At 42.6% G+C, this 23355-nt stretch overlaps 1 protein-coding gene across 1 annotated transcript in view; it reads right to left on the bottom strand.

Moving 5' to 3' along the window:
* ORC1 (origin recognition complex subunit 1) overlaps window positions 1–23355 on the bottom strand; it is a gene marked incomplete at its 5' end in the record, with an annotated part of 52063 nt that overhangs the window by 17823 nt on the left and 10885 nt on the right. Inside the window, 8 exons of the mRNA XM_082265312.1 lie at window positions 3480–3599; window positions 5453–5602; window positions 8038–8145; window positions 8295–8466; window positions 11800–11901; window positions 14233–14327; window positions 15561–15774; window positions 21035–21130. Of these exons, the coding sequence (XP_082121438.1) occupies window positions 3480–3599; window positions 5453–5602; window positions 8038–8145; window positions 8295–8466; window positions 11800–11901; window positions 14233–14327; window positions 15561–15774; window positions 21035–21130 (1057 nt within the window). The remainder of the gene's footprint in view (window positions 1–3479; window positions 3600–5452; window positions 5603–8037; window positions 8146–8294; window positions 8467–11799; window positions 11902–14232; window positions 14328–15560; window positions 15775–21034; window positions 21131–23355) is intronic.

The raw sequence follows: 23355 nt of genomic DNA, 5'->3' as shown, positions 1-23355 counted from the left end.
GCACGCTGTGACTTAGGCCGGGGCCAGGTCATATGTGCCCTTGCGAGATATTTAACTCGCCGGCAAGCCCCCGTCCAGTGGTGCTGTGTCCCGGTCAACTTAGCACGGAGCCGAGGCCTGAACGCACTCACTGGTCGGACTGGGGAGGCCTTAAGGATTTAGAATATCCAGTAGAGCTGCACGATTAATCGTTTTAGGATCGCGATCTCAATTCACCCCCCTATACAATCTCCATTCTAACTATCGGCGATTCTGGGGGCGGGGTAGGAGAGGCCGCAGTGGAGCCAGCCTCTGACGCCAGCAGTGAGAGACCGCATCCACTTATGGGCGGTACCTTCAGAAGCCCCATGGACGTTGCACTCCAGCCCTCACATAGCATGATGAGCATTCCATCGTGAGGTAATCGACAGAGGAGGGGAGGAGAGGAGGGGAGGAGAGGAGGGGGTGCAATCCCTAAAAAAAAAAAAAAAAAAAAAATAGTTAAATGTGTATTATAATGTGTGGAGATGGAGATTATATATATATATATATATATATATATATATATATATATATATATATATATATATATATATATATATATATATATATATATATATATATATATATATAGCTCTCTATCACACATTATAATACACATTTCATTTTTTTTTTAGGGATTACATTTTATGCACATAACACTACCTTTTCAGCAGTTTGACTTGTGAATTATTAATACAATATAATGAAATTATTATTTTCATTATATTATATATATATTTATTAATATAATGAAAATAATTTGATATACACTCACAAAAGTTTCTCCCACTTTTTTCATTTTTATTTTTTGAAATGTCACATTACAAGATGATGGTTCAATCAAGTTAATGTACAATGACATGCAGTGAAGTGTGCAGTGACTTTGTTGCATAAAATTCAGCATATCTATTTTTTTTTTTCTTTACACAAAGCGCCACAACCTACCTCATCACAATGTTATGGTGGGTACAGGCCAGGGCACACAGAAAATAAATGTGGTCTGGGTGCCATTGCGTTATGCCTGCAGTGCACCATTTACGGACCGCCCAACGTGTATTTACGTTGGAATTTTGACATTAAATACCGGGGTTATGGCAGTAGATAGCTGCAATAAGCTGCAATAACCCCGGTATTTTTTTTTTTTAAACGGCGGACGGTCTGCTTTAACATAGGTGAGGTCCCAGCGGCGGATTTTGAGAATCGTGAGAGAATCGTGATCTTCATTCTAAGCCAAAAAATCATGATTCTCATTTTTGCCAGAATCGTGCAGCTCTAATATCCAGTCCTTCGCCCAGTCCAGCAGTTGATTGTAGTTCTCACAGGAACAGAAAAAAAAAAAAAAGAGGAAAGTTTTTGATTTAAAAAAAGGAAAAAATGCTAGGACCAGAGATCCCAGCAAGGAACTATGTCCTTACTCCTGGCTAGGCAGGAAAAAACTGAATGCCTATAGCAGAGTGTGGGAGTATATCCCCTGGGACTGCCCCATAAGCGTGGTAAAGCCTTTTCCTGCCTAATGTCTTACTACTGTAGGGGGCAGCATAACCCATTGGTCAAGGTGATTCTGGAGCGGTGTGTCAATAAACGAAAGAGAAATGAAGATTAATAGGTTATTTCTCTCACATGGCATATGCATACTTGCAATTACACCCCTAATCACATTATGCTACTCTTCCCGAGTATGGTGATACCACATGTGAGACACTTTCACAGCTAAGCCACAAAGAGGCCCAACATGCAGGGAGCACCGTCAGGTGTTCTAGGGCCATAAACTACACATCTAATTTCTTGACTACCTATTGCACTTTAGAAGGCCTTGGAGCGCCAGGACAATGGAATTACTCATAAAATGATGCCATTTTAGAAAGCAAATACCCCAACATATATTCTATTAAGGCATAATGAGTCTTTTGAACATGTCATTTTTTTCACAAGTTTTTTTTGGGGGAAAACGTGGAATGAAAATAGAAACGCTTTTTTATTTCCACATTGTTACGGCACTGACAGGCGCTGGTGAGGATCCACTGATGGGGTGGCACTGATGTGCACTACTGGGCACTGATGAGCACTAATAGGTCACTTTAGTGGCACTGATGAGCACTCACTGATGGGCACTGATGGCACTCGAGATCATGCCAACTCACGCTGCTACGTTGTTTCTCTCTCTCGTCTCCTCATACTGATACAGCGTGTGAGGGGGAGATAAACACCGCAGCAGCATGAGCTGAACCGGGCATGATCCCTGTTTGTTTACAACCCGATTGCTTCGTCATTGGACAGAGCGATCACGTGGTTAAGTGCCGACGCGATTGGCCCTTTACCCCGGATCCGTAATGCGCAGGGTCCCACAGACCCAATGATCATTGACACTACGGGGGGCAGTCATATGACGACCTCCCAGAACTAGCCGGCCATGCTGTAGCTGTGATTCAGCTATAGCGTGGTCAGCAAGTGGTAAAAATAAAGGATTCTAGTTTGGTTTTGACGCTTATTACCATTTTATTACAAACCCCAATAATACAAATGATGTCATGCCAGTTGGTTCTTTAAAATTATAAACTGACAGCCATTTAGCATTTTTTTTCACCTCATCAGTCCACCATTTCTGTCAGCAAATGAACAAGAGGAAAAGCTCTTATGGTTAACCCTCCTCTTGTGTTAGGGTCAAAACTGACATGTTTTCAGGTTTTGAATGTCTATAAGTATAACATAAATTTGTTTATTGCATCAAGATTTTTTTACTTTGTCAGGAACCTCTATTTAAACAATGTAATAGAAAAATAATCCTTTTCACTAAATTATAAAATACTGTGGTGAAAATTAAGATGTTCATGGTGTTAGGGTCAATTCTGACCCAGTTATAATATAGGATTTTAGGACACTAATAAGTGCCAAAACTGAAATCATAAACACTCTCTCTGCTTAGTAACAGTGACAGCCAATCCCCTCTCAACCCTGTGAGCTGTAGTTAGGGAGGGGCCTATCTCTTTTCCTGCTTGTCTGCTTCTCTAAATAAAGTGAAGAAACATAGGACAAATTCATTTCAGAGTTGCTGACTTTATTTTACCATTTTTTAAATTTGCCAATAAGAGGTATGCTATCAAAAGAAAGGTCTAGGGGTCACACCAAAAATATTAAAACCAATCTTTTCAAGGATAAAGAAGCCTAACAAGGTAACCAAGAGGTAAGAAACAAATTTGATGATAATTATTCAGAGGGTATTTTATGGCTGATTTAAAACACGGGTCAAAACTGACCCTAACATCATGGATAGTAACGGAATTCTAACATAAGAGGAGGGTTAACAGGTCTGTCACTGAGGTCTGCCCAGCTATGACAAATTAAGGAAGAATACCAAACAGGTACTACTTTTGCTGCATCCTGGTACACGTATCATAGTTACATCAATAGTCAGTTTGAATGCAAACAGTGCATAGAGGAGACGTTCTTTAAGTTTCTACCTTTCTGGCAACAAGCTGAATGGCATCGTCATCAAATGCCTTGACATGGTTCAGACGAGAGGTGATTATCTGTTGCAGCTGTTTATGAGTGTAAGGCTGGAATGACATTCTTGTGAGGCCCTGTTGAATGAGAGAAGCAAATGACAGAAAATAAGCAAAAGATAAAACTGTTAGGACATGTTTTATATAAATAGCTCATGCTATGTTCTTTGTTATTAGCAAAAGAAGATTCTTCCTCGGTAAAAAGAATGTGAACATACACCAGCCTAATACAGAATGACGATGCTATTCATGTGTCATGGACATACAACACTGTCCTACTTAAGGGCCTGTGTCAACGGGCTTTGCGCTTGTGTCAATGGTATCAGCATGAGACAGAGACAAAACAGAGCAAAGGCAGTGGCACATGCAGCTAAAAAAATCTTGATGTTTATTTTTAAATCCATAAGACGCTATTCAAGTAAACGATAATTTCTTAAAACCCATTTTTATTTGTATCAAACAATTTAAAATGTGCAAACACATATGTACAGAGGAACCATGTACAAAATCAAAAAGGAAAACACGTAAAATCAATACATTGCTGAATGGTTATACAGATTAACGTCACGATGGCCCCAACGCGTTTCAAAGCTTTAATAGCTTCTTCTTCACGGGCATGAACCATACGGTAATCTAATGCTATTGCATTGATGGAAGGTTCCACATTCACATGTACATTATTAAAATCAATGTCTCATACCATCAGCTGATCAAGCCCACATCAAGTGTCTGGGTATGCCTCTTATCAAGATTCCAAATGAGTATTTGGGATGTTATGCCTGGATGCCACACTGAGTGGGAGCCGAAACCAATAAGATGGACTCACTGTTGGTCATATCGCAGAACACCTATGTTGAGCTGTTTTTCAGCAAGGGGGAAGCTGCAATGACTAAGCATAAGTGTGTGAAACGCATCTGCTGAATTGTTCTTTGAAGTGTGAGTGCATGTCATTTCGTCTCATGGATTTATAAATAAACATCAAGATTTATAGCTGGATGTGCCGCTGCCTTTGCTCTTTTGTGTCCATTCCATGGTTGCGGTCCCTGGCAGGCACCCAGCGCTCTACAGACAGCTACTTAGTTCCTCCTATGGTGGTGTAACTTTTGATGGTCTGCCTTGAGCGGTGCAAACCTTTTGTCATCATCAGTATGAGACACTTGAGTTTTGAGATCATTCAGAATTTATAAACAGGTGCATTTGGCCTGCAGTTGATTGCTTTAAAAAAAAAGCAGGTTTTGCATTCCTATAGACCTTTATGGATATACCAAACCTGCCTGAAGCGAAAAAAAGCCTGTTGACACCAGCCATAACACCAAAACTTTAGTGAGGCAATTTTAAGATCTAAACTTTTCCTTCTAAAGAAGGTGACAGTGACGCTGGGTTCACACTGTTGCACGGAGCGGCTCACAGCAGAGGTCCGGTGTATCCATGTTCACTGTTTCAGGTCCAATTTCAGCCCGAATTTTTGGCTGAATTCGGACATGAAAGACCAGAAGACACACAGAACTCCTGTGCAATTCGCAACAGAGTCACTCCGAAAATATGTGAACCGGCTCCATAGAGAGCTGGTCAATATTGCCTGACATGCGAATTGGATTCGGACATGAAAGACCAGAAGACACACAGAACTCCTGTGCAATTCGCAACAGAGTCACTCCGAAAATATGTGAACCGGCTCCATAGAGAGCTGGTCAATATTGCCTGACATGCGAATTGGACTCATCCATTGATGACGAAACAGCAAACCAAATTTCTCTGCTACTGGACTCATCCATTGATGAAATTTGTGTTTTTTCAATATTGCCTGACATGCGAATTGGATGAGGGGAAATCCGCATCCAATTTGCAATAGTGTGAACCCAGTCTAAAAGTCTTCCATGAGCATCTGGTGTAAGAATTAACCGGCTACACAGAAATAAAGCATCTCTTACCAGCCTGCTGGCTACCCGATACATCATTATCCTCTCTGGCAGATCCATGGTGTTAGCAATGGCCAGCACAATGAGTTTTGCTTGTTTCCTAGTGGGCCAGTCAAACAAACTGTACATAACATTCTGCTTTCTGGTCCAAAGAAGGTCCAACTGGAAAAGAATAAAATATTAAAACACAATAGGGAACATTAACTACGTTACATGTAGGCAATGCTAAGCAGAAGCAGGGAGGCAAATCTGAGAAAGAATCGAGTCAGATTTATTATACACAGCTTCAATAATAAATTCCCCCTTAGCTGCCCTAAAGTAACAATGCAAATAAGTAAAATCTAAACTGGTAATAGCGCCTTTGGAGTAAAAATCTGTTCTATATTGATGAATATCTGTCCTCTGCAAAGGCAATTCTGTCACAGACTTATAACAAATCTGTCTTAGTTTGCTGTCAATGATTACAGGCATATCGGTCACAAATACACAAAAACTGTCGCAAAGATTTTGTTAACACATAAACAGCCTAACTTTCTTCAAAGATTTGTCACCAATTTGTTTGGTAAATGCCTTGCACTAATCTCCAACCTCTGAGAGAACAAGGAGAGAAAGCAAGTGTCTCCTTGGCTGCAGATTAGCCTTCTTGCAAGCGGCACAATCACTTAAGACTGCGTCGTTCTCCTTTGTGGACCAAGCAGATCAATTGGCTTGACCCGCCAGGCCACAGGAATAATAATACATTTTATACACTGCTCAAAAAAATTAAAAAGGAACATTTTTATAGCACATGAGATCTCAATAGGGAAAAATATCATGCTGGATATCTATCTATCTATCTATCTATCTATCTATCTATCTATCTATATATATATATATATATATATATATATATATATATACACACACACACACACACACACACACACACACACACATATATAACACACACAATCTATATTCTGCTGATCAATGACAAACGAGCTCCATGGTGCCGGGCAGTGAACATAGGGCCCACCAGAAGATGATGGGCCCTCGGGCCACCCTCATATCGGTTTCGGATTGTTCGGTCAGGGACATTCACACCAGTGGCTTGCTGGAGGTCACTTAGTAGAGCTCTCGCAGTAGTCATCCTGCTCCTCCTTGCACAAAGGAGCAGATACCGGGCCTGCTGATGGGTTAAGGACCTTCTACGGCCCTGTCCAGCTCTCCTAGAATCTCCTCCATGCTCTTGAGACTGTGCTGGGAGACACAGAAAACCTTCTGGCAATGGCACGTATTGATGTGCCATCCTGGAAGAGTTGGACTGCCTGTGCAACCTCTATAGAGTCCAGGTATTGCCTCATGCTACCAGTAGTGACACTCACCCTAGGCAAATGCACAACTAGTAAAAAAGAGGCATAAAAGAGGAGTAGGGAAAAATGTCAGTGGCCTCCACCTATAAAACCATTCCTGTTTTGGAAGTGGTCTCATTGTTGCCCATACAGTGTACCTGTTATTTAATGAACACTCAAGTAGTTGAAACTGATTAACAACCCCCTCTGCTACTTAACTGACCAGACCAACATCCCAGGAGTTTGACTTTAAGCTTTACTCTGAATAAAAAATGCTCCTTTATTTTTTTGAGCAGTGTATATGTTCAGAAAGAAAAGACCCAAGGCAATCTAGCTTGCCCAAGCCAGGAATGTTTCAGATTTTTATCTAATGCAAGAGGTATGATCAAGGTGATTTTATTAGTATAAATGAAGCAGAAAAGAGGAAAGCACCTCTCAGTGTAGTAGGACCAGTAAACATTAAACCCCTGAATAGGGCTACTCCCACAAGTAGTAAAAACATGGGCTCGTCTGTCAAAAAAAGGATTCATGCGTCTGGGATGTCGATTGCCTGTAACCTTGGGAAGATGTGCCCCGGTGGCCTCTGTGCTGGAGTAGGAAGTTTGCTGGTGCTGTACTGAAGCTGTGGAGCGCACCAGGAACCGCAGCGTGGTGAAGGCGGCGTTGAGCAGAGTGACGTCAGGGGGATCCAGAGTGCAGGCCATGACACGGCACGTCGCAAAGCACGGGTCCGCTCCATAGCTTCAGTGGAGCACAAGCAGACTTCCTACACCAGCTCCAAGGCCACCGAGGCACATCATGTCAGTGTAACAGGCGATCGACATCCCAGACAGATCCTTATGACAGACAAGCCCATGCTTTTACTACTTGTGCAAGCCCTATTTAGGGGTCTAATACATTTTTACTGATTCTACTACACTTAGAGGCGCTTTTCTGCTTTGTCCTCATCTATAGAGAGTCAGCTACAGCTCTCGGATCAGCCTGCCCCAGAGTGTATTTGGACTTTTTATTCTTAAACTTAGTTGGAATAGACTGCTGCCTTTGGGCTTACTATTTCCCACTTTGTGTTTTAGCAGTATAAATGAAACTGCTATTCTGTAAGGAAATATTGTATTGGAGCTGCAAAGATCACTAAAGTCTGCAGCTATGCGACTAGTAATATGGATAATTTGTTCCTGCTAACCACAATAGAAAAACATATCAGAAGGCCACCACTGGCCCAAAGGCAACAAGTAGTACATATTTATTCAGATGCATTGACCTTACCTCGTCCACTAGCAATACAGTGGTCTCCCTTTTGGAAGCAGGTGTGCTGAACCTCTTCTCAAGCAGAGCAGCAGCGTGGTCTGCAGTTGCTTTCTGGCCAGTCAAGAGCTGAACGAAATATTGATAAAATGAATATCACAAACACAGAACAAAAATACTAAAAAAAAAAAAAAAAGAGACAACTGCTTGCTAAATATTTTTACAGAAATAATAACAGCTTTGTGGATACGGCCTCTGCAGGGCCGCAAGGCTCTCACCTTCAAGATTTGCACATATGCCTGATGAGGGTCTGTCAGCTTCATGCCATTGATCTCAATGTACTGGAAAGAGGGCAGCTCATCTTCATCTGCTGTCTCCTGCAGACTCCGGATTACCTCGTGCACTGTTGCCGTTTTCCCAGTGCCAGGGACGCCAGATATGTACATGCACCTAACAAGCACACACAGGAATTGTGATCTCACTCTACTTTACTTAGCCTTTAAGAATCCAGTGCTTGAGGCCCATCCAAACATAACTATTTAACAATGTGTACCTTTTTTGGTTTGTAATTTTTCATTAGCTAAAGACAAGTTCTTCCCCATGTTACAACAGTTTGGTTGAAACTGGAGATTTCCTTCTTTACTTCCCCTCAGCCTAGGTCAACCTAAATATGCAGTCTGACCAGTCCCTGAGTCCGTGAGAACAACTCTCATGATTTCTTCTCTCTTACTTTCCTTCTCTTGCCTACCTGCTACTACCTGTTACTTTCACCATACGAGCCCTTCCTCCTGAGGGAAACATGGACCCGGGATACTCTGACCCATTTGGTATATACAGAGAGTTGAATAGATCCCATGGCTAACTCCTGGTTTAGCATCTTGTGCAGTTTTGAGCATGCTTTCTCCTACACTAGTGTGAATACTCTATGTAACGTGTATTTGCCCCTGTGTGGGCCTATTTGCTGTTATACTAGCTTTTCAATTGAATAAAAATGATTGAAACAGAAATATGGCCATTAAAAACCTGGTGTCGAAATGTTGTACAGAGCATATCTGTTCTATACAACTATTCGCAAAGAAACGTCATGAAACTGTCTGTAACGTACACTGTGGTTTCCTTTTACTTGCACCATTCCTACATTTGGAAAACCCTCCAAAGAGTGCCCAAAGGGAAGGAACTGCTTCCACATCAAGCACTCGCAGGTATAATGATTTACCAATCAAAAGAACACCATTGAAAACTAAAAAGGCAAAACTTTTTTTTTTTTAGTTTTGGATTAGAAGGGAGTGGAGAGGGATTAGAACACCTGTTTTTAATGCTGTCTGTGACCACTTTAAGCAGATTCACGCTCTCCATTTGTCCTGTTTACCATCATTGAAATAAAAGAAAATCCCAAATTTTGGGTAGTCACCAGAAAAGTAATAGAGGCGAAATCTTCCAATGGGGACACTAGTTCTGGTAACCTGGGGGTCCCCGAGGAATTCCCCTAATTTGCAGGCATTTCCTTTAATTTCCTGTTTGGCTATGGGACAGGAAGTAAAAGGAAAATCTCCACAAAAAGACAAAAATCTGACAGCGGTTATTACCCTCCCTTGCTTTATCCAAAGTGAAAAACAAGTTTTGCCTTTAGTACTACTTTAAAAACTCTCATACCAAACAGTCAGAAACATGGGGAAGAATGTTAAGAATTAGTGGTCACGTGCCCGTTGCTCATAACAGAAGCCTGAACTAAGAAAAAAATAATAAGGCCTGTGCCCACGACGCAACAAATGTTTCCATTAGGGCCATACATATGGCCCGAAAATCAGACCGCATGAGTCGGTGTTCTATCAGAATGCCACTACCCATCAGATTGCGCAACAGAAGTGATGTTCGGATCAAAAAAACATTTACTACGCATGGGCGATGACAGGTAGCGGTAATCTGACAGAACCCATGCGGACATCTTACTACACCCAGCTACGTCTTTCATTTCAGAGTAAATTTAACAATAAAGTGAGCGTATATAAATAAATATAGTATATTGATATCTATGATGCTGTTCGGATGTTTCATTTTGAAAGCCTAAAGTGTTAGCAATGAGCAGTGCGGGGTGTAGCAACACGGCCTCCCCTACCTTTCTACTGCTGGCGTCCAGCTTCTTTCAAAATGTAACATCAAAACAGCATCACAGATGTCAATATACAATTTTTTTTCATATACGCCCACTTTATTGTTAAAGTTACTCTGAAATTCAAGATGTAGCTGGGTGTAGCAAGATGTCCGCATGGGTGTTCTATCACATTACCGCTACCCATCAGATCACAAAGTGTTTGGAACGCAATGGGCCGTGGAACACATGGTGGAATGCATTGCACATGGGCAGTAAATGTTTTTTGGTCCAAACGTCACTTCCATTGCACAATCTGATGGGTAGCAGCATTCTGATAGAACACTTGTTCAATAGAAAGTGGGCGACATTTGGCCCCTGTGCACGGCAGCCAGGCTGACTTCTGTTGAAGGGACATGACCGAAAAAAGGTTGGCCTATCAGCGGATATCGTTTAAAGGTGTTCTGGCTGGGTGGGGTGTGACCCGTCCCCTTGTAAGCACACATTAGCTCAGCAGGGGGGATCGCTGTACTGACATGGGATTGTTAATACCATGGCTCCTCCTGAGCTCTTCAGTTGTTTGTTCAGCCCACTGGGTCGAATGAAAAAACTACTAGTTTGTACCACTGTACTGTAAGATGTGCTGGCAGGTATGTAAAGTGTAGTGGAAAGGTGGTTACAGTGAAACACTTATCTATGTATGAATACTTCCTTCAAGTAATGTTCTTTACAACCAGGCTGGAAGTTTCTTTTTTTTTGGCATGATTGATTCTCTATGGACCTATTTTTCTTTGCTAAACTACAAGGGTCCATCTACACTGCGCTTAAAAAACACTGCCTGTAGAAGCAGCAAATATTATCCTGCGTGTCCATGCACATTGGGAAATTTAGAGGCATATTTTAAGCTCGGCGTTTAGAGGCAGAAAAAAAAAACGCTCTATATGAACCAGCAACCAAGTCAATAGAGAACGACAGAGGTATTTGGGCCAGATAATATATTTTAATGCATCATTATCTACTAATTGCTGAACTTGCAAAATTTAGAGGAATTATCGTTTTTGCAGTTTAGCTTTGTAAGCAAGGTTAATGGAATTGTTTGTATAAGTTATATGGCTTTTCTTAACGGGAGACCTTTCCTTTCCTAAAGTTTACAGAAACTGCTGCCAAACATGATTTATTCAGCTTTTTAAAAAAAGATCTCCCCTGTGCATAACTGGTGAACAAAAAGATTCCAGTCTCTCCTTGGAGACCCGGTAATTCTATTTGTGTGTCCTATCATCTCACTTCTCACACAGCAGAGATGAAGCCAGGTCATCAGTCACAGCCAGCACTTCTTACTGCTCTTTGTATACAGAAGGGACCACGGGAAAGCTTTGCAAATGAGATGAGGGTTGCTGATTTTTGACTAACCTGGAATTTTGCACATCAGGTACAGCGCAGTTACTTGGGCTAAGGCTAAATTTTCTACTTAATCTGCAAATTTTGGGAAAAGCAGATTATAAAAAGGCACCACTACCTTTACATGCCAAAATAATTCATCAGGTTTGCTTAAATTTCAATATATCTTTCTTGAATCCAGGGATGGAGGCATATTTGTACTATGCCTCATATCTTTTTTATAAATTTCAATATAGGTTAGTTCATCTAAACCTAATAATAACAGCAATGCACTACCACCTTTAAAGTTTACTTACCCACCAGTTCCATCAAGCAGTTTACTTTCCACAAAATTGTACACATCTTGGTACTCCTGTTCCCTGCAAGGCAGAGATTCTGGTACAGCAGAGACATGGAGCCTGCAAACAGAAATGGAATAGAGTTAAAGTGATCATTCATCCCAAACATTATCAAAACCTGGAAAAAAAACAAAAAAAAAAAAAAAACTATAGCTTATGCCATAATGTTTTCAAACAATGTAAAAGTGTCAAAACTTGCAAACTGCAATACAAACTTATCTATATGGCACTACAAATAGGATGTAGGAACGAGAAAGAAAAAAAAATTGAAAAATTACATCACATTACAGCTAATGAGCTCTCAAAGTAGTTTATATCTACTTTAAACCAATTTACTATGTTGCCGTTCCATATAATGTAGAGATTTGTAGCTTAGTCACTACAATTATTCTAGTTCTCTACCTAAAGCAGAACTTTACTTAGAACAACTTGATAAATAATGTGCTTTAGCAAGGAACATAAATTCCACATTAATAATTATGCTACAAAATTAGTGTGTGCTTTAAGTTGCCTCCAGCATTGCTCCTGTTTTTTCTTGACAGAGGCTGACTGTTTTGCTGAAGCCCAGCGCCCATGAGTAGCAGTAAATCTTTAGAATGTCAGATCGGCCTCTAGTGGCTCTGATTTTCAGCACAATGTCAACAAAGAGAGAGAGAGGAACAGGAACTAAGCATGTGCAGAGCAGGTGTGTTACTGGATTTTTAAAAGTATAGCCACTTTTTTAAAGTTTTACATAGCTATACCTGCAAAAAGGGGCCAGCATGAAGTAATCTAGCAAGATTTAAGTTTCTGACTAAATTTCCACTTTAATATCCATTGAGTTAAAAGAGAACTCCTCTTTCTTCAAAGAACTTTAGGATATACAACTGTTACACAAGCCATTTTGTAGTGTATTAAAAATGATCCTTTCCATTTATAACTGCAGCCAATGCAATTTTCTTAAACTGTTAAAAATCCAATTTGGTGGCGTTCTGCGCACCCATGGTGCAAGTAAAGCCCTTAGAAATTTTCAGCTTGTGTGATTGGCTCACTGATTTTCTCAGACGTCTGCACTACAAGTTAAATTTTAGGCATCACCTGCAACAGAAAATTTCAGTTTTAGTTAGGGAATTCCCGAGCGTACACACTACTTCTAAAAGGATGCCAATACTGCAGCTGTCCTCCTCAGAATACTGAAATTTTAACAGGTGGTTATAATGAATTAGTTCCTCTCATTCATGAATTAATCCAGAAGGGGCACAGTGAAACTGACAGCTTTTTTTCTTCAAAACAGATAGGACTCTGCAACAAAGTTTTTTCAAATCCCTGCATTGCACATAGGTCGTTTAGAGGAGATTTGTTTTTCTCAATAAAAGTGGAGTTACACTTAAGATATTAGCTTACTTGCATTGTGAGAAGTGAGAAAGAGCAGTAAAGTACAACTAGCGAGTATGGCTGCAATGCAGAAAGCAAAGTCCGAATATGTATTGCGCAAATATTATGTGTGAAGAAGTTGTGGTCTAATATACTTGCACTAGAAGTCTTTGTAAACTGGGTGCCTTTTTGTAGTTCAAAACACACATACTCTTCAAAAAAAATAAAAAAAAAATAAATGATTCAAACCATTATAGTTACCCTTTAAATTTTAAGACGTTCAGGTGAGGCTAAAAAACTTTCTAGGTAATAGTTTTCTTTAGCAAAATGTATTGGTTATTTTAGTTGCAGCTAATACTACGCTAACACATCACTAAAACTGGTGGCTTAAAAAAAAAAAAAAAAGACAGGTTGAACTGGATGGACTATTGTCTTTATTCAACCTCACCTACTATGTAACTATGTAACAGAAGAGCAGAGTGCTGTGTTACTGCTGACCCCATCTCTGGAATGGGCACTGCTGTTAAGTACAGATAAAAGGCTAAATTCACCTTTAAGAAAAAATTCTAAATACATATATAAAATTGCAGAAACAAAATGTGCATGCAAAGCATTGCACCAGTGAATCACAAAAGCAATGTCAGACTCCTGCGTACACGTCCGCCAGTTTTCTGCTCACACCTCTGTACGAGTATTCTGTTTGAAAGCTGGAGGAAGTGTCAGTGGACTAAAACAGTGCTCATCAGCACCCTCAAAGGCCATTGAGAACTACAAGCCATCTGGAAGACAGAACTTATTTCATTCACAGATTGCAGATTTTGAATAGGAATGGGTACAAGGGGGAAGAAACCCTACTACTGTCACAGGGGAATCAGTGAGGGGGGGGGGGGGGCAGATACTACAACAAGTTACACCTATAGCTGAACTTAGCCTTTAAATTCTACAAGTCTTTACCATAACATCCTACCCTAGATGGCGTTAAACTTTCTGGAAAAACCTACAACTAGTTCAGATATAAACCCAACAAATTCATCTTACCTGATGCGGGCCTCCTCCAGAACATTGGCAGGCTTTTGGATCGGCTGATTCCGCTCTGGGATTTTGGGAGTTGCAGCATGGCTTTTGGAGCGTGGCTGTTGTGATTACACACAAAGACACATAAAAATGTTTACTATGATTAAGGCAACTATGATTAAGGCAGAAGCATTACTAAAAACCTTTATTAAAAATAAAAAAAAACATGTAGGTCACCATCAGTGGCCCTTCCTGAAAATACTAGTTGTCTGGCTGTCATACTGATCTAGCAGGTATCAGTATTTTCCGAGTCATTGACTCAGTATGCAGGACAGGACTTTATCCTTGTTCTAACTTCAATACTGAGTCAGTGACTCACAGGTATTACATCAGAAGATTAGACCTAGACTGTCTATTTAAAATAAAAAAGCTCAGCAATTGCATCCCTCATCAGTATAGGTTTCCTTTAAAAAGGAAGGATTATAAAGAGGACCTTTTTGCAGAATTATATGAAATTCTAAATCTCGGTATCTACTTGTAGCTGCAGTTTAATGTGTATTTTTATGGACAGGTAACGCAGTGTGAGTTCCAATGTAAATATATTTGGTTCTCTTAATGTAAGTCAGTCCACCAAGTTCCACCTGCCACATTTTGGGTAGACCAGCCATCTAAAATTCACAGAATCAATGACGCATATCTGGGGCACATGTTCGCGCATTATTTGTTTCTGGGATAAAATACTACAACTATATGACAAGCTTGTTGGGGACTAATTCCCAAATGGACAGGATAGGACGCCTAGAACTTATGATAGCCTGGGATAAGACTGAACTCCACAACCTTATGTGGACCGTTTGGTCACACTTCTGGTTTTCCTCCAATTTTGAGGTGTTTGTAGTGGATAAACTCAACCCCGCTTCTTCTGGGGCCTCTTAGGGGTAGGTGGCATCCGCCTTCCCTTTCTATCCCAAACCCCCAACCCCCCCACCAGTTTGTGTTTTTCTCTTCTCCATTTCTGTTTTAATTTGTTTTCAGCCTCCCTAAATTTTCCACCTAGCTTTTCTCATATATGGCGCTTTGGAGTGTATTATTATGGTTCTCTTACTAAATGTTCATTTTTATTGTGATCTTCTAGATGGCTATGGAGATATTTTTATGTACAGATGCTCCGTTACCCTTGACATGTCTCAGTGACCTTTACTTTTGTCATAACCCTGTGATTTCTTGCCTTATATTACTATTGTCTTTGTGCATTTTCTGGCAATAGACATGTACTCATGTTTATGCTCTGTATGGTTTCAAAATGAATTAAATAGATTCAACATAAAATTCACAGAATACTCGGAACTTACAGATTTTTTGGGGGTTTGTGCTGAGGTCTTCTGGGAAGAAGATGGGGTCTGGGGAGTTACTCTTTTTCTAGTAGTTCTCTTGGCAGACTTCTCTTCACTTTCCTGTTCTCCAATATCACTTTCATCCTCACTGCTACCGGTCACAGCTGAATCCTTGAGAGGAACAAAATCATCCTCACTTTCATCATTTTCAAAGTCGTTCTCTGTCAGAAGTCTGGAAAAAAAAATTCAGATACTACTATGTAGGATTGTCATCAGTAGTACCCCCTGCAGCCTAACAAAGATTTTCATGCAACGAGAAAACAGATTTTCTGAAGCCTTAATATCAGGTACTTCATGCATCAACTCAGCTGGATCGGATTGTCCAGAGACTGCAGTCTTGTCCCATTTGGTCAGAATTTCTCTTTGCAGGGACCTCGTATGGTACCGTACAAACGGAACCGCCTCAAAAAAGGTAGACACCATTAGGGCCAGGACCCACATGCAAGTCCAGAGGGATGACCATTTGTTGGACAGCAGAAGGCGAATTTCAGCCTGCAATTCTAGAGTTTGTCCAGAGGAAGTAAAGTGCTTAGAAAAGGCATGCTCCCGCTAAGGCCAAGTCCAGAGTGGGGCCCATATAATCCACCTTTGTGGAAGGAACCAGAGCAGACTTCTGAAAATTCAGAATTCAGCCTAACTCCCACAGAGTTGGTATTGTGATCTCCAAGTTCTCCACCAGAGCAGAGGGAGACTCCGCTCGCAGAAAGATATTGTCCAAGTAGCCCAGTACCCGATTGGCGTAACAAAGCTAGCACTGGGGCTAACACTTTTGTGGAGACCCGAGGAGCAGAGGTGGGACCAAAGGGTAAAGCCACAAACTGATAATGCTCCTTTCCCACAGTAAAGCGGAGAAAACGCTGGTGACTGGCACATATTGGAATGTGAAGGTAGTCATCCCTGATATCAATAGAGGCGAGGAAATCCCCCCATAGTAGGGATGCCACCACCATTCAAATGGACATCATTCTGAACTTCTGTACCCGCACAAAGCAGTTTAGCGCCTTGAGGTACAGGATTGGACACACTTTGCCTTCCATCCTGGGAACTGAACAGGTTCGAGTAAAAACCATGGAAATGTTCAGAGGTAGGAACCGGGACAATTACCCCTTGAAGGAACATGCCCTGTACCGCCCCAAACAGGCCCTGTCTGTAAGCGGTCTGGGGAGAGGCACACGTTGGAAGGAAAAAACCTTGCTGGTGGGGGGGGTGGGGACAAGAGCGAAATTCGATCTTGTAGCCAGACCGAATGACTTTGTGGACCCACTTGTCTTGCACCCAGGAAGTACACTGGTCCGGAAACCAGCAAAGACGTCTCCCCACCCCTAAAACGGGTGAGGGCACACCTTCATGCAGAAGGAGCCTTCTCCCCTGGTCTGAAGAAGCCTGATCTTGGCTTGCCAGACCAGTTTCGTTTGGATCCTCCAGAGAAGGCCCTAAAAAGGCTTTGAGCCCTTGTCAGTCAACCCTGAGGGACGAAAAAATTATTTATGAGTTTAGAAGGAAGGCCCACGTCTATGACAAGGTTCCTTGCCCTTAGTAGCCTGCATCCTCCTTCAGGGTCTTACGCACAGATATAATCAGTTTGTCCACCAGCGCCTTTTCGTGCGCGGTCGCAGACGTGAAAGAATCATCCTCACTATCAGAGGATTCCAGGCACATGGTTACAAACCCAGCAGGGTGACCCATGTCCACGGTGGCTGAATCAGATTCGGGATCTGATGAGACAGATGAGGCAGGGACGCTTTTTGCTAGCCCGTCGCCTGCAAGTCACCAACACACGGGACACAAGGGACTTCAGGACCGCAGTCAGTGCATGAATAGATGGTTGGGACCTGGAGGGCCCCCGGAGCCTCAGAGGGGATCAGGTGGGGAAATGTGCTCCAAAAGACTCCACGAGTCACCAAGGGGATCCCACAAAAAGTGTAACACACTAAGGGACAACCCTCACCGCACTGGCAGCACCCCATGGTCGCCAGGCACAAAGCACCAAGCGATTCTCAGCAGAGAGGGAGAGGACCCCACCAGACTCCCCATCCACAGAAATAGGCACCTGCAACCACCAGGAGAATCTGCACTACACGTGCAGGGATCAGGAAGTAAAATGATCCAGTAGTCAGCACTAGGGGATGAGGAGGGGCTCCCACCGCCGAAATCGCCGCCCACGGTGCTCCACTGTCATGACCCACACTATTTCCTATGGCAATCCACAAGAAAATGTCAGCTGGACTACACAAACAACAAAATGGTGGCCCCCGCGCAGCACAATGAGGCTTACAGGGACCCAGGAGAGAGACCAGGCCTCAAGGACAGATCCAGGCAGGACGGGGGGACCCTGGCAGGAGCCCCCCCCATCGCATGTTAGCGCCCTGCCCCCATCTCAGGAAAGTGGCCAGACCACCCAAATAACCCCAGTGTGGAGAGAGGGGGGGGGGGCAGGATCAGGCACATGGCAAGGGGGTGCCTGCGGGAGGGAGGGGAACCCAGGTGTCTGACCGTCCCAAGGAGGGGCCCATGTCCACCCCAAAACCCTCCAGGGGAGACAGCTACTCACCATACCAGGAACCAGGAGTGCACCGCTCCAGGCAGAACCTCTTGCCATTGAAATGGGGGGGGGGGTAGTTGGCCAGGAGGAACGCTGCGAAGCGGGCCGAGACCCAGTCGTATGCGATCTTGCTAGGCATTTAACTCATAGGCCAGCCCCCGTCCAGTGGGGCTATGTCGTGGCCGACCTAGCGCAGAGCTGAGGTCTGAGCGCGTTCGCTGGCCAAATGGGTGACCACTGGATCTAGGTTATCCAGCCCGTCGCCAAGTCCGGCAGTTGATTGTAGTTCACACAGGAACAAATCCAGGAGAAAAAAAAAAATTCTATCTAAAACTTTTTTGCCAGGACCAAAGATCCCAGCAAGGAACTAGGTCCTGACTAGGCAAGAAAAAAAACTGAATGGCTATAGCAGAGAGAGGGAGTATACCCCCTGGGACTGCCCATGGGTGTAGCCAGAATTATTTTCTGCCTAGTGTCCTACTCCTGTAAGGGGCAGTATTACCCAATGGTTATGAATATCAGGAGCTGTGTCTGTCAATGAACGAAAGAGAAATACTCACCTTAGAACAAAGCCATTCCAGCAACGCCCGCTCACCGCTAAGATGGCCAACATGTTCACCCATCTTCTTTCTGCGTTCACCTCCTCCGGCCGTCTCATTGGCCGGAGCCATGATTACGCCACGCATGTGCGCGGCAGCCATCGCTCATGGTACAGGGCTCTGAAGGAACAGCATGGGCGGCCGTTTCGTTAGAGTGCATGCGCCAGTGATATCACTGGCTGCATGAAAAGTAAATATCTTAACGGTGCATGTTTAGGAGATATTTACAGTACCTATAGGTAAGCCATATCATAGGCTTACCTATAGGTAAAAGTTACAGAGGGCGGTTTACTTCCTCTTTAATGCTGAACTGCCTACAAGTAATGACACTTCTGGTAGAACCGGCCTTGACCAGAAAAGGTGGAACCTTGCCCTTGATCCTATTAAGGCCAGAGAAACAAACTGATGAATCAATGCAGAAATAGTGAATGGAGATGCAGCCTGACCCTTACGAAGACCCTCAGGCAGAACAAACAGACTGTGGAAATGAAGTGGTCGATTTCAGATCAATTACACAGCTGGAGCATAAAAGTAGTAGGGCACCTTCCCCTTAGAATGCCTAGTATTAGAACAAAAGAATGGCAACACAAAGTCATAAGGTGAGGACCATGGCCTCAATATCATCTAACCCTGTTGTAGTAATGGCAAGCAAAAATAAAACCTTTTACCTAAAAAGCGACATGGAAATCTCGAAAATATTCAGAAGGAGAAGTCTGCATGATGAGGCTCACAAAAGCAGAGCAATCTGAGACACCTTGAACAAAAGCTTTTTTTTTTTTTTTTTTAAAGGAATGAGAAGCCTTCTCAAAAGGTCTCTGAAACAGAATGTCTATGGCTGAAATCTGTCTTTGATGGTACTTCAAGAGCTCTTTACACCAAATGATTAAAAGCCAAAATTTGCCCCATAATGTACTATTCGGGATACAACTTAAAAGCCTCACACAAGGCAAATTAAAAAATTAGGCCTTCCACGTACAATGGCAAACCGCCCTGGAGCTCAATGTTTTTGCCTTGAGAAGTATAGGGATTACAAAGCCAAAACACCCAAATCTCTCAGGACTCAGGCTTCAACAGCCATGTGACCGTAAAGCAAAATAGAATATCAGACCTTGTGACAGGAACCTGCCCGATTTGGAAGAGCCGATGGTTCTTCTGCCAAAACACTTAGCATCGGCATAAAAAGTCCTTGGCCAAGAAGGTGCGATTAGAAACGCTCTCAATCTTTATCATTCACAACAGGTGAGGAAGACTGCAATGAAGGAAGGCACAAATCATGGTAAACCTCAAGGAGTTACCAGGGCATCTGCAGCAAATGCATGAGGATGTCTAGTCTAGGAGAAAACTACTCCCTCAACACAAAGAACTGGAGGATTGTGACCTTGCGTCAGGGGAAATATTAGATAAGGGCAGGGATTTAGAGTTAATCTGACCCTTAAGGAAGCCATTACTGGGCAAGCTGGGCAGTGCGTCCTCATCATCTAATAAAGGGATTTTGGAGTCCAACAAAACAACCTACCTAGCCTGTGTAACACCATGCCTTGCAGAGGGTAAGTAGGCCTGTTTGATCCAAAATGAGAGCAGCCTCAAAGCTGAGAGGCATGTTGGATTAGGCCAGATATAAAGACAGAAAATGACCCACAATACAAGTGTTCCAATACGTGCGGAGCACTGGTGCTACTGCACTGTAGATGTCTTGTGGCTGTGCTGACCAGTAGCTGTTGCAGTCAGGAGTTGCTAATACACATTTTTCAATTTCAGAGGAACAGACAAAATGGCTTTCACATGCAATGATGTCATTGTGCATGCACCTGATTTACCCATTTTGAACACTAAGACTGCTGTATGGTGCTCCGTAAACAGGATACAATTTCTGTTGGACCAAGGCTCTAGGCAATCAATCCAGATTAAACCATTCCATTCCCCAGCAGATGTGTTCACAATAGACCATAGAGAACTAAAGCCCACAAAACAATATCTTCAGAGACACATCTGTAGGCACATTCATCACCTGAAACCACTGGCTAAAATCTGAGGCTTAGCTATCTCGGAGCAGTTATGCCTGGATGGGGAATTCCTGTTTTTTTTGGGGGGTCAGTGTACAGCTGAAGGTGGCAGCATAACCAAGGTATCATGACTATGACATACCCCATGCACTGTAATGTACAATTAAGGGGGAAATAAAGCCTAGAGATTCAAGCCAATCAAACCCCTCTATGCCTGTAATAGTTTTAAAAATCTGACTAATCACGATTTGGTGAATCTGATAACATATAAATACATAAACACATTACTTTATCTGTTTGCGGATCCGGTTAATAGAGGTCTGTGCAGTTTTCCTTCGGGATCGGGGGGTCTGTGGTTCCTCACCATTTATTTCTTTGGATGGTCTGAGAAAGAGGAGAAAAAAAAAAAAAGACATTTCATCTAAACAGTTAAGGTAAAATTGCATTTTATTGGTAAAAAAATTTACGCTGTTAATAGCTAGGTCTATATTTTGAAGTCTACAAAACACTAAGGATGCACCTTCTTGTTTAGCTCTGCATATCTGTTCTTACTGTAAAGACAAACTTCACACTGAGTCAAAGCCGAAGTATAAGAAATCATGTGCCATATACCACGTTCGTTTAGATGGCGCAAACAAGTAGGCATCCAAAAGGTTGCAGGGGACCAGCCATATTCCTACTAAAGTCGACCATTTTATCAACAAGGGACATGCTGAATAACTTAGTGATCAACAGCTGTACCACTGTCAGGATACAATGTCCCGAGTGGGATGGAGATTCCATTTCCATTAAGCCCACTAGCTGATAAAAAAAAATTAACTAGCCGTGTCTGGCCAGCTTTATTCGGCATCTTCATGAGTGTTTTAAAGAGGCACCCAATGCAGTCCAAAATTTCTGCATACAGCATGTCAATACAAACCCCAAAACACTGAGAATTATTCGAGCAAATGTGCATGGCAACCAATCAGCTTCTAGCTTTAATTTTTAGACCTTAACTGAACAAGCTAAGATAGAAGCTTATTGGTTGCCATTAAGAAATGATCCAGATTCTGTCTGCTCAAGTGATAATAGTTCCCCCCTATATCAGGCATCTCTTGTGGTTATTTAAAGAAGACCTGCATGCAAACATTAAATGTATGAATTGTGTAAGCAGTTTTCTGCTTCCTACACCTTTATGGGTAAAATTTGAATACAATAACACTTTGCTTCCACAGTTAAAATTCTGGAATCCAGGGGGAAAAACTGGTGACAAGAAAAACAAATCATCATATCGAAAACAACTGTCACCCTGAGAACCCTGCAAAACTACCACCACACACTTCCACAGCAGCACGTCCAGTGCTGCAGACTCAAGAAACTTAGCCGTTTCCAGACATTAACCACTTAAGCCCCGGAAGATTTTACCCCCTTCCTGACCAGGGGGTATTTTGCGATTCGGCACTGCGTGACTTTAACGGAGAATTGAGCGGGGTTGCGACGCTGTACCTAAACAAATTTGACGTTCTTTTTTTCCCACAAACAGAGCTTTCTTTTGGTGGCATTTGATCACCTGTGCGATTTTTTGATAATGCGCTATAAACAAAAAAGGAGCGTCAATTTTGCAAATCTATGAAATTCCCCAAAAAAAAAAAAAAAAGTAAAAATCAAAATTTAACATTTTCGGCCAATTTGTATTATGTTACATATGTTTGGTTAAAAAAAAAAAAAAAAAAAAAATATCGCAAAAAGCGTATTTTAATTGGTTTGCGCAAAAGTTATCGCGTTTACTAACAAAGGGAAAGATTTTTGTCATTTTTGTTGTTTTTTTTTTTTTTAACGCGTAATGGTGGCGATCTGCGATTTTTTTTGCGGTACTGCGACATTGCGGCGGACAGATCGGACCCTTGACTGACATTTTTGACACTTTTGGGGTTACCAGTGACATTTCTACAGTAATCAGTGCTATATATATATGCACTGTTACTGTAAAATTACACTGGCAGTGAAGGGGTTAACTTTGAGAGGGAGGAGCTGTGTGTCCCCCTAGGGGCGTGATTCTAACTGTGATTGGCTGTGGCTTGAGGTGTAGGAACAATGATCAACGGTCCTACATAGCAGAACCGTATGATCATTGTTTCTACACAGGGGAGAATGACAGGCGGCTTGTTTACACTAGCTGCCTGCCTTTCTCCCTCTCCCCCAACGATCGGCGAGTGACCGGCGGACATCGGGTCCGCCGGTCACACGCGCGGGGGAAGGGGTCCGGGCGCGCTCGCTCCCCAGAGCCTCACAGGCTAGCGACGTAGACCTACGTCGCTCTGCCTGAGAGGGGCTGACTGCCGCAGTAAATATACTGTGCGCAGTCGGCAAGTGGTTAAAGTGGTTCTAAAGGCTGAAGGTTTATTACCTTCTGTGTGCAGCGGCCCCACCCAATCCTTACCTAAGCTTCCTTCAATCCAGCGATGTCATGATAGACTCTCCCTCATTGGCTGAGACAGCAGAGGGAGCCCCACTAGCCAAGCCGTGGCTCTGTGTGTCTTATGGATGCATAAAGCAGCAGTTTAACAGCGAGCAGCAGTGCCCCCAGGGCAAGAGGCTTTCTGGGAGGCACTACCCGAGGGTGGGGGGGG

The sequence above is a fragment of the Pelophylax lessonae genome (assembly GCF_965119305.1).
Source record: "Pelophylax lessonae genome assembly, chromosome: 8".
In the NCBI taxonomy this organism is placed as follows: domain Eukaryota; kingdom Metazoa; phylum Chordata; class Amphibia; order Anura; family Ranidae; genus Pelophylax; species Pelophylax lessonae.
The sequence above is the reverse complement of the archived record's forward strand: the minus strand, read 5'-3'. Positions and strand labels throughout refer to the sequence as shown.